Genomic DNA, 13,274 nt, shown 5'->3' with positions numbered 1-13,274 from the left:
TGATTATATTATATAACTATATTGTCATGTGAATTCCGACAAACTTTCTCGCTTCTACCAACAAAGTCACATACAGTATATTCATTATATCTCACCTGTATAAAATAGTAGAAAACGATCAGAGGCAGAAGCAATACAGTGAACCAAGGTAAGCCATAACATGTGATAACTATTGTGCCCAAGACACTAAACATTTGTGCAAGTAGAATATTCAAAACAAATGGTAGTGTGTCATCAATTTCATACATATCAGATGAAAATCTGTTGATAATACGACCAATAGGAGTTACATCAAAGAACACAACAGGTGCCTAATGAGAGAAACACAGATAAATAAATAGTGACAAGATTCTGTACAAAGGTTTGGTTTTTCATCCAAAAGAAAATTGAATCAAAGAAAGCTTAGAAAGAACTCCCATGTGCTGAGAGTATTGGAGACACATTAAAAATAATTCAAAATTACTTGTGCTTGATTAAGATAGTGATGGAAAAGCTAAAAACTAATAATGCAAATCAGAAACAGATTTGAATGTAAAACTAATGAGGTCTGCGCAGTGTAACAGACCATCTATGTACCAAGTTTTATTGAAATGTGATTGGAACCAAATTAGTACTTTAGATATCAGTGTGATAGCTTAAAAGTGGTTAATTATGCAAATTATTAATTAATATGTACAGATTTTAACCCACAATTATCCAGGTCTGTCTATTGTCCTACAGCATCCATTTACAAAGTTTCATTGAAATGTGATGATTAGTACTTGAGAAATCAGTGTGAAAGCTGAAAATTAATTAATTATGCAAACTAGGTAATTAATATGCACAATTATTTACCCTAAAACTAATCAGGTCTCTGGATAGTCCTAAAGGATCTACGTATCAAGTTTCATTGAAATGTAATGCTTACTACTTGAAACATCAAAAGCTGAAATTTAATTAATTATGCAAATTAGGTAATTAATATGCACTGATATTACCCTAAAAACTGTCAGGTCTGTGCAGTGTCCTATGACATCTATGTACCAAGTTTCATTGAAATGTGATGATTAGTACTTGAGATATCAGTGGATAAACGAAAATTGACTAATCATTATGCAAACTAGGTAATCAGTAATTAGGTAATTCTTACCAAAAACTGATCAAAACCTAGCATTAGTTTAGAGCATCTATGTACCAAGTTTCATCAAAATCCAATGAGTGGTTGTTTAGATATCAGTAGAACTGTCATAAAACAGCTAAAAATTAGCTAATTATCATGCATATTAGGTAATTAATATGTACGGATTTTTACCAAAACCTAATCAAATCTGCGCACTGACCCAGAGCATCTATGCACCAAGTTTCATTAAAAACTGATGTACGGTTCTTGAGATATCAGTGGAACAGACAGACACACATACACAGACACACACAGACACACACACACACACACACAGACAGACACACTAACCGCAAAGACTCCCATTTTGTGCTTCGCACATGGGAGTCAAAAATGATGCAGTGAGACAGTTTTAATTTTTTTAAAGTGATTATTTAATGGGTGGTGGTCGTCGCAACGAGCATGTGTGATATTTGTGTTGATAAACACATACCTTCTAATCACCAAAGAAATTACCTAGTTAAAGTTTAGTAACATCTCACTTTGTATCTGATGGTCTTAGCCATCGCCATCTTTGTTCATATGAGTCGCATATCTCTCACATGTGTGGCGTGACGACCCCCGCCCTTTAATACCACAACAACAATATATATCAATGTTTTAACATTTATTAAATAATACTTTTAAATTTTAAATGGATAGATAAACAACTTCTGAAACAGAAACCAATTTGCATAACTAGCCAATTTCAAGCTTTTTCACTGAAATCTTAATTTGCATAAATTAGCCCATTTTAGTCCTTTCCCTCGATATCTCAAACTTGATACATAAGAACTCCAGGAGTAATTCATATAAGTAAATGGTTTAGGGTTGAAACTGTGCATACTAACTGTCTAATTTAAATAAATAAGTCAATTGTTAGTAATGTTCCATAGATTCCAAGAAGTACTTGCAGGATTTCAACTTGGTACATAGATGATATGCAGTAGTACTAGCAGGATTTCAACTTGGTACATAGATGATATGCAGTAGTACTAGCAGGATTTCAACTTGGTACATAGATGATATGCAGTAGTACTAGCAGGATTTCAACTTGGTACATAGATGATATGCGGTAGTACTAGCAGGATTTCAACTTGGTACATAGATGATATGCAGTAGTACTTGCAGGATTTCAACTTGGTACATAGATGATATGCAGTAGTACTTGCAGGATTTCAACTTGGTACATAGATGATATGCAGTAGTACTTGCAGGATTTCAACTTGGTACATAGATGATATGCAGTAGTACTAGCAGGATTTCAACTTGGTACATAGATGATATGCAGTAGTACTTGCAGGATTTCAACTTGGTACATAGATGATATGCGGTAGTACTTGCAGGATTTCAACTTGGTACATAGATGATATGCAGTAGTACTAGCAGGATTTCAACTTGGTACATAGATGATATGCAGTAGTACTAGCAGGATTTCAACTTGGTACATAGATGATATGCGGTAGTACTTGCAGGATTTTAACTTGGTACATAGATGATATGCAGTAGTACTAGCAGGATTTCAACTTGGTACATAGATGATATGCAGTAGTACTTGCAGGATTTCAACTTGGTACATAGATGATATGCAGTAGTACTAGCAGGATTTCAACTTGGTACATAGATGATATGCAGTAGTACTTGCAGGATTTCAACTTGGTACATAGATGATATGCAGTAGTACTTGCAGGATTTCAACTTGGTACATAGATGATATGCAGTAGTACTAGCAGGATTTCAACTTGGTACATAAATGATATGCAGTAGTACTAGCAGGATTTCAACTTGGTACATAGATGATATGCAGTAGTACTAGCAGGATTTCAACTTGGTACATAGATGATATGCAGTAGTACTAGCAGGATTTCAACTTGGTACATAGATGATATGCAGTAGTACTAGCAGGATTTCAACTTGGTACATAGATGATATGCAGTAGTACTTGTAGGATTTCAACTTGGTACATAGATGATATGCGGTAGTACTTGCAGGATTTTAACTTGGTACATAGATGATATGCAGTAGTACTAGCAGGATTTCAACTTGGTACATAGATGATATGCAGTAGTACTTGCAGGATTTCAACTTGGTACATAGATGATATGCAGTAGTACTAGCAGGATTTCAACTTGGTACATAGATGATATGCAGTAGTACTTGCAGGATTTCAACTTGGTACATAGATGATATGCAGTAGTACTTGCAGGATTTCAACTTGGTACATAGATGATATGCAGTAGTACTAGCAGGATTTCAACTTGGTACATAAATGATATGCAGTAGTACTAGCAGGATTTCAACTTGGTACATAGATGATATGCAGTAGTACTAGCAGGATTTCAACTTGGTACATAGATGATATGCAGTAGTACTAGCAGGATTTCAACTTGGTACATAGATGATATGCAGTAGTACTAGCAGGATTTCAACTTGGTACATAGATGATATGCAGTAGTACTTGCAGGATTTCAACTTGGTACATAGATGATATGCAGTAGTACTTGCAGGATTTCAACTTGGTACATAGATGATATGCAGTAGTACTTGCAGGATTTCAACTTGGTACATAGATGATATGCAGTAGTACTTGCAGGATTTCAACTTGGTACATAAATGATATGCAGTAGTACTAGCAGGATTTCAACTTGGTACATAGATAATATGCGGTAGTACTAGCAGGATTTCAACTTGGTACATAGATGATATGCAGTAGTACTAGCAGGATTTCAACTTGGTACATAGATGATATGCAGTAGTACTTGCAGGATTTCAACTTGGTACATAGATGATATGCAGTAGTACTAGCAGGATTTCAACTTGGTACATAGATGATATGCAGTAGTACTAGCAGGATTTCAACTTGGTACATAGATGATATGCAGTAGTACTAGCAGGATTTCAACTTGGTACATAGATGATATGCAGTAGTACTTGCAGGATTTCAACTTGGTACATAGATGATATGCAGTAGTACTAGCAGGATTTCAACTTGGTACATAGATGATATGCAGTAGTACTAGCAGGATTTCAACTTGGTACATAGATGATATGCAGTAGTACTAGCAGGATTTCAACTTGGTACATAGATGATATGCAGTAGTACTAGCAGGATTTCAACTTGGTACATAGATGATATGCAGTAGTACTAGCAGGATTTCAACTTGGTACATAGATGATATGCAGTAGTACTAGCAGGATTTCAACTTGGTACATAGATGATATGCAGTAGTACTTGCAGGATTTCAACTTGGTACATAGATGATACGCGGTATTCCACGGAATTGATTAGTTTAAGGTTGAAATAAGATTAAATTGATTACCCAATTTGCATAAATCTCAAAGACACAGATTTAAATTAAAAGTTGTTATGGAATAAGTCAGACCACAAACTAGAGATGTACAATAAAATTTATTAATTTTCTGTGAGTATCACCACAGACACACATAAGTACATGCAGTAATAATAAGACAATTACAATATAGGCCAAATAATTTATATTGTTGCCTAAGATTATTTTTCTGTCCAGATTGAAAATTAAATGGAAAACAAAGACATACCAGGGTGCAATAGAAATTATCTTGAGACATGGCCAGTCAAAGTAAATCAGACATATGTGTGTTAAACATACCTTAAGTATACTGGATATTAATCTAGAGTGTATGACTTTAGCAGCACATATACCACCATATGCAAACAGAAATGCTCTGAAGAATGTGAAGATAGAGTTCGCCGCTGCTAGGCAACCATACACAGTCAAGTAAAATGAAACGCTCCTATTCAGTGATGAGTCTTTAGCTATTTCTATAGCACTGTATGAAGAGGCACGATGTAATGATCTGAAAATCAAAAAAAAAACAGTATTAGGATTTATATTTACTCTAATCAATGTATGAAATCAATGTATATAAAGAAACAGAACATGTGTGAAATCTATAAAATCAATGTATATAAAGAAACAGAACATGTGCGAAATCTATGAAATCAATGTAAATACAGAAACAGAACATGTGTGAAATCTATGAAATCAATGTGAATACAGAAACAGAACATGTGTGAAATCTATAAAATCAATGTATATAAAGAAACAGAACATGTGCGAAATCTATGAAATCAATGTATATACAGATACAGAACATGTGTGAAATCTATAAAATCAATGTATATACAGATACAGAACATGTGTGAAATCTATGAAATCAATGTATATACAGATACAGAACATGTGTGAAATCTATGAAATCAATGTATATACAGATACAGAACATGTGTGAAATCTATGAAATCAATGTAAATACAGATACAGAACATGTGTGAAATCTATAAAATCAATGTATATACAGATACAGAACATGTGTGAAATCTATGAAATCAATGTATATACAGATACAGAACATGTGTGAAATCTATGAAATCAATGTATATACAGATACAGAACATGTGTGAAATCTATAAAATCAATGTATATACAGATACAGAACATGTGTGAAATCTATAAAATCAATGTATATACAGATACAGAACATGTGTGAAATCTATGAAATCAATGTATATACAGATACAGAACATGTGTGAAATCTATGAAATCAATGTATATACAGATACAGAACATGTGTGAAATCTATGAAATCAATGTATATAAAGAAACAGAACATGTGTGAAATCTATGAAATCAATGTATATAAAGAAACAGAACATGTGTGAAATCTATGAAATCAATGTATATACAGATACAGAACATGTGTGAAATCAATGTATATACAGATACAGAACATGTGTGAAATCTATAAAATCAATGTATATAAAGAAACAGAACATGTGTGAAATCTATAAAATCAATGTATATAAAGAAACAGAACATGTGTGAAATCTATGAAATCAATGTAAATACAGATACAGAACATGTGTAAAATCTATGAAATCAATGTATATACAGATACAGAACATGTGTGAAATCTATGAAATCAATGTATATACAGATACAGAACATGTGTGAAATCTATAAAATCAATGTATATACAGATACAGAACATGTGTGAAATCTATGAAATCAATGTAAATACAGATACAGAACATGTGTAAAATCTATGAAATCAATGTATATACAGATACAGAACATGTGTGAAATCTATGAAATCAATGTATATAAAGAAACAGAACATGTGTGAAATCTATGAAATCAATGTATATACAGATACAGAACATGTGTGAAATCTATGAAATCAATGTATATAAAGAAACAGAACATGTGTGAAATCTATAAAATCAATGTATATACAGATACAGAACATGTGTGAAATCAATGTATATACAGATACAGAACATGTGTGAAATCTATAAAATCAATGTATATAAAGAAACAGAACATGTGTGAAATCTATAAAATCAATGTATATAAAGAAACAGAACATGTGTGAAATCTATGAAATCAATGTAAATACAGATACAGAACATGTGTAAAATCTATGAAATCAATGTATATACAGATACAGAACATGTGTGAAATCTATGAAATCAATGTATATACAGATACAGAACATGTGTGAAATCTATAAAATCAATGTATATACAGATACAGAACATGTGTGAAATCTATGAAATCAATGTAAATACAGATACAGAACATGTGTAAAATCTATGAAATCAATGTATATACAGATACAGAACATGTGTGAAATCTATGAAATCAATGCATATAAAGAAACAGAACATGTGTGAAATCTATAAAATCAATGTATATACAGATACAGAACATGTGTGAAATCTATGAAATCAATGTATATACAGATACAGAACATGTGTGAAATCTATAAAATCAATGTATATACAAATACAGAACATGTGTGAAATCTATAAAATCAATGTATATACAGATACAGAACATGTGTGAAATCTATGAAATCAATGTAAATACAGATACAGAACATGTGTAAAATCTATGAAATCAATGTATATACAGATACAGAACATGTGTGAAATCTATGAAATCAATGTATATACAGATACAGAACATGTGTGAAATCTATAAAATCAATGTATATACAGATACAGAACATGTGTGAAATCTATGAAATCAATGTAAATACAGATACAGAACATGTGTAAAATCTATGAAATCAATGTATATACAGATACAGAACATGTGTGAAATCTATGAAATCAATGTATATAAAGAAACAGAACATGTGTGAAATCTATAAAATCAATGTATATACAGATACAGAACATGTGTGAAATCTATGAAATCAATGTATATACAGATACAGAACATGTGTGAAATCTATAAAATCAATGTATATAAAGAAACAGAACATGTGTGAAATCTATGAAATCAATGTATATACAGATACAGAACATGTGTGAAATCTATGAAATCAATGTATATACAGATACAGAACATGTGTGAAATCTATGAAATCAATGTATATACAGATACAGAACATGTGTGAAATCTATAAAATCAATGTATATACAGATACAGAACATGTGTAAAATCTATGAAATCAATGTAAATACAGATACAGAACATGTGTGAAATCTATGAAATCAATGTATATACAGATACAGAACATGTGTGAAATCTATGAAATCAATGTATATAAAGAAACAGAACATGTGTGAAATCTATGAAATCAATGTATATACAGATACAGAACATATGTGAAATCTATAAAATCAATGCATATACAGATACAGAACATGTGTGAAATCTATGAAATCAATGTATATACAGATACAGAACATGTGTGAAATCTATGAAATCAATGTGAATACAGAAACAGAACATGTGTGAAATCTATAAAATCAATGTATATAAAGAAACAGAACATGTGCGAAATCTATGAAATCAATGTATATACAGATACAGAACATGTGTGAAATCTATAAAATCAATGTATATACAGATACAGAACATGTGTGAAATCTATGAAATCAATGTATATACAGATACAGAACATGTGTGAAATCTATGAAATCAATGTATATACAGATACAGAACATGTGTGAAATCTGTGAAATCAATGTAAATACAGATACAGAACATGTGTGAAATCTATAAAATCAATGTATATACAGATACAGAACATGTGTGAAATCTATGAAATCAATGTATATACAGATACAGAACATGTGTGAAATCTATGAAATCAATGTATATACAGATACAGAACATGTGTGAAATCTATAAAATCAATGTATATACAGATACAGAACATGTGTGAAATCTATAAAATCAATGTATATACAGATACAGAACATGTGTGAAATCTATGAAATCAATGTATATACAGATACAGAACATGTGTGAAATCTATGAAATCAATGTATATACAGATACAGAACATGTGTGAAATCTATGAAATCAATGTATATAAAGAAACAGAACATGTGTGAAATCTATGAAATCAATGTATATAAAGAAACAGAACATGTGTGAAATCTATGAAATCAATGTATATACAGATACAGAACATGTGTGAAATCAATGTATATACAGATACAGAACATGTGTGAAATCTATAAAATCAATGTATATAAAGAAACAGAACATGTGTGAAATCTATAAAATCAATGTATATAAAGAAACAGAACATGTGTGAAATCTATGAAATCAATGTAAATACAGATACAGAACATGTGTAAAATCTATGAAATCAATGTAAATACAGATACAGAACATGTGTGAAATCTATGAAATCAATGTATATACAGATACAGAACATGTGTGAAATCTATGAAATCAATGTATATAAAGAAACAGAACATGTGTGAAATCTATGAAATCAATGTATATACAGATACAGAACATATGTGAAATCTATAAAATCAATGCATATACAGATACAGAACATGTGTGAAATCTATGAAATCAATGTATATACAGATACAGAACATGTGTGAAATCTATGAAATCAATGTATATACAGATACAGAACATGTGTGAAATCTATAAAATCAATGTATATACAGATACAGAACATGTGTGAAATCTATGAAATCAATGTAAATACAGATACAGAACATGTGTAAAATCTATGAAATCAATGTATATACAGATACAGAACATGTGTGAAATCTATGAAATCAATGTATATAAAGAAACAGAACATGTGTGAAATCTATAAAATCAATGTATATACAGATACAGAACATGTGTGAAATCTATGAAATCAATGTATATACAGATACAGAACATGTGTGAAATCTATAAAATCAATGTATATACAAATACAGAACATGTGTGAAATCTATAAAATCAATGTATATACAGATACAGAACATGTGTGAAATCTATGAAATCAATGTAAATACAGATACAGAACATGTGTAAAATCTATGAAATCAATGTATATACAGATACAGAACATGTGTGAAATCTATGAAATCAATGTATATAAAGAAACAGAACATGTGTGAAATCTATGAAATCAATGTATATACAGATACAGAACATGTGTGAAATCTATAAAATCAATGTATATACAGATACAGAACATGTGTGAAATCTATGAAATCAATGTATATACAGATACAGAACATGTGTGAAATCTATAAAATCAATGTATATACAGATACAGAACATGTGTGAAATCTATGAAATCAATGTAAATACAGATACAGAACATGTGTAAAATCTATGAAATCAATGTATATACAGATACAGAACATGTGTGAAATCTATGAAATCAATGTATATAAAGAAACAGAACATGTGTGAAATCTATAAAATCAATGTATATACAGATACAGAACATGTGTGAAATCTATGAAATCAATGTATATACAGATACAGAACATGTGTGAAATCTATAAAATCAATGTATATAAAGAAACAGAACATGTGTGAAATCTATGAAATCAATGTATATACAGATACAGAACATGTGTGAAATCTATGAAATCAATGTATATACAGATACAGAACATGTGTGAAATCTATGAAATCAATGTATATACAGATACAGAACATGTGTGAAATCTATAAAATCAATGTATATACAGATACAGAACATGTGTAAAATCTATGAAATCAATGTAAATACAGATACAGAACATGTGTGAAATCTATGAAATCAATGTATATACAGATACAGAACATGTGTGAAATCTATGAAATCAATGTATATAAAGAAACAGAACATGTGTGAAATCTATGAAATCAATGTATATACAGATACAGAACATATGTGAAATCTATAAAATCAATGCATATACAGATACAGAACATGTGTGAAATCTATGAAATCAATGTATATACAGATACAGAACATGTGTGAAATCTATGAAATCAATGTATATAAAGAAACAGAACATGTGTGAAATCTATGAAATCAATGTAAATACAGAAACAGAACATGTGTGAAATCTATGAAATCAATGTGAATACAGAAACAGAACATGTGTGAAATCTATTAAATCAATGTATATACAGATACAGAACATGTGTGAAATCTATGAAATAATTGTGTATAAAGATACAGAACATGTGTGAAATCTATGAAATCAATGTATATAAAACAAGCAGCCTATCGGCTGAGATAGCTCCGCTGTTAGCAATGCACATTTCAATTAAAGAACTGAAGACATCATTAGAAAATGAACAATATGAATAGTATCAAAGCAATCGGACTTACAGTTTTTAACAAGAAGTCGAAAATATCACTTTTTACCAAAAATTACAAAAATATTCACCAAAATAAATTAATTAGAGAATTGAAGATATCATCACAAAATGAACAAATCTGAGAGAGTTCCACATGTAGTACCTATATATGTAATATCAAAGCAATTGGACTTACAGTTTTCAACAAGAAGTCGAAAATATCACTTTTTACCAAAAATGGCAAAAATATTCACCAAAATTAGAGAACTGAAGATATCATCACAAAATGAACAAATCTGAGAAAGGTCTACATGTAGTATCTATATATGTAATATCAAAGCAATTGAACTATTGATTTTTAACAAGAAGTCGAAAATATCACTTTTTACCAAAAATTACAAAAATATTCACCAAAATTAGAGAATTGAAGATATCATCACAAAATGAACAAATCTGAGAAAGGTCCACGTGTAGTACCTATATATGTAATATCAAAGCAATCGGACTTGCGGTTTTTAACAAGAAGTCAAAAATATCACTTTTTACCAAAAATGACAAAAATATTCACCAAAATTAGAGAATTGAAGATATCATCACGAAATGAACAAATCTGAGAGAGGTCCACATGTAGTACCTATATATGTAGTATCAAAGCAATTGGACTTGCGGTTTTTAACAAGAAGTCGAAAATATCACTTTTTACCAAAAATGACAAAAATATTCACCAAAATTAGAGAATTAAAGATATCATTACAAAATGAACAAATTTGAGAGAGGTCCACATGTAGTACCTATATATGTAATATCAAAGTAATTGCACTTGCGGTTTTTAACAAGAAGTCGAAAATATCACTTTTTACCAAAAATGACAAAAATATTCACCAAAATTAGAGAATTGAAGATATCAACATGAAATGAACAAACCTAAGAGAGGTCTACCCAAGGTACATATACACCAAGTATCAAAGCATTCAGGCTTGTAGTTTTCAAGAAGAAGTCGAAAAAGTAAAACATTGACACGGACGACGGCGACGGACAATCACTCATATGATAAGCTCCGCTCGACAAAGTCGACAGCGGAGCTAAAAACAGAACATGTGTGAAATCGATGATGTATGCTACATTTCAAATGCATTCCAGTTACATATTATGTGCAGATACAAACATTTGACAGTTATTTGGTATACAATAAAGACAATTAAATCTAATCTGAAAGGTCTCATAATGTCCAATTCCAGAATGCCAAAAATGCTTGATTTTGATGATTATTCAGCACAAAAATGGCTGCCATTCAGCCATCTTCAATGACATCATGAAGTTTGAATGTAATCGGTCCAGGCATGTCTAAAATATATTTTCAGATGCACGGACGCACGTATTCATACGTACATGTATGGTCAACATTTGATCATCAAGTGATTTCATTCAAATTCGCCATTGCCGGCACTCATTATGACCTAATACTGATGCAGGACAATTCAAAATGACAGGAAATAAGAAGTTCAAAGACATTATGCTCGTAATATATTAGCATCATTTAAAATGTATAAAATGCTTTGGGATTCAAATGAATGCCATTCAGTGAGTCTAGCCTGTAAACTGTTTGATTTTGTTATTAAACCAGTTATTCTTTATGGGTCAGAAGTTTGGGGTAGTTTTCTGACTAATCTATTTAGTGGAACTGGCAATAGCAAATCAGAGATTGATAATACTGTTTTTGTATTCTCTGACAAAATATTACCAGAAAAACTTCATATAAAGTTTTGTAAGAGAGTTTTGGGAGTACATAGGAATGCATCGAATATTTCTTGTAGAGGTGAACTAGGTCGTTTCCCACTTGTGATTGATGTTTGTACTACTGTTATAAAATTTTATCAAAAGTTGTCATGTAAGAAAACAAACAACATAATTATCGAAGCTGCTTTTAAAGAAAGTAGTGGGTTTAAATACGATCCCTGGTATAAATTTGTCCAAAAACTTCTACAAATTACAAATATGACAAACACGGATACTAATCAGGCAAATTTTTGCAATCTGTTTAAAGAAAGGTTAAACCAAATTTACTCAACAAACGTGGAAAGTCAGTTGAACAAACCTGGTCATAATAAACTAAGTACTTATAAAACATTCAAAAATAATTATAAATTTGAAAAATACTTGGATGATATAAAAAAACAAAAAACACAGAGTAGCATTAACCAAATTTCGTATTTCAGCCCACTTCTTGCCAATTGAAATAGGTCGTCACAGGGGAATAAATAAAATTGACAGGGTATGTAACAAATGTGACTCTAAAGATGTGGGTGATGAAAAACATTACTTTTTTCATTGTGACAGTTTATCAGAACACAGAAAAAAATTCCTCTATACATTGTTCAAATACTCACCTGACTATCAAACATTACCAACGGAGAATTGTTTATTAATGTCTTCTCTAGTGTAGACAAATATATTTGTAGTATTTTAGCTAATTTTGTTTTTCAGATTTTAAAATTATTTTAGATTAGTTGTGATACTGTATGTTTCTTACGTTG

The 13,274-nt window shown here is 30.6% G+C and overlaps 1 protein-coding gene across 1 annotated transcript in view; it reads right to left on the bottom strand.

Moving 5' to 3' along the window:
- LOC102808117 (ATP-binding cassette sub-family C member 10-like) overlaps positions 1–13,274 on the bottom strand; it is a 64,066-nt gene that overhangs the window by 23,848 nt on the left and 26,944 nt on the right. The window contains exons 11-12 of the mRNA XM_085495624.1: positions 4,768–4,975; positions 96–311 (exon numbers count right to left, since the gene is read on the bottom strand). Of these exons, the coding sequence (XP_085351750.1) occupies positions 96–311; positions 4,768–4,975 (424 nt within the window). The remainder of the gene's footprint in view (positions 1–95; positions 312–4,767; positions 4,976–13,274) is intronic.

This window comes from Saccoglossus kowalevskii, chromosome 2 (genome assembly GCF_978046115.1).
Source record: "Saccoglossus kowalevskii chromosome 2, keSacKowa6.1, whole genome shotgun sequence".
Lineage (NCBI taxonomy): Eukaryota > Metazoa > Hemichordata > Enteropneusta > Harrimaniidae > Saccoglossus > Saccoglossus kowalevskii.
This window is presented reverse-complemented; position numbering and strand designations above follow the sequence as displayed.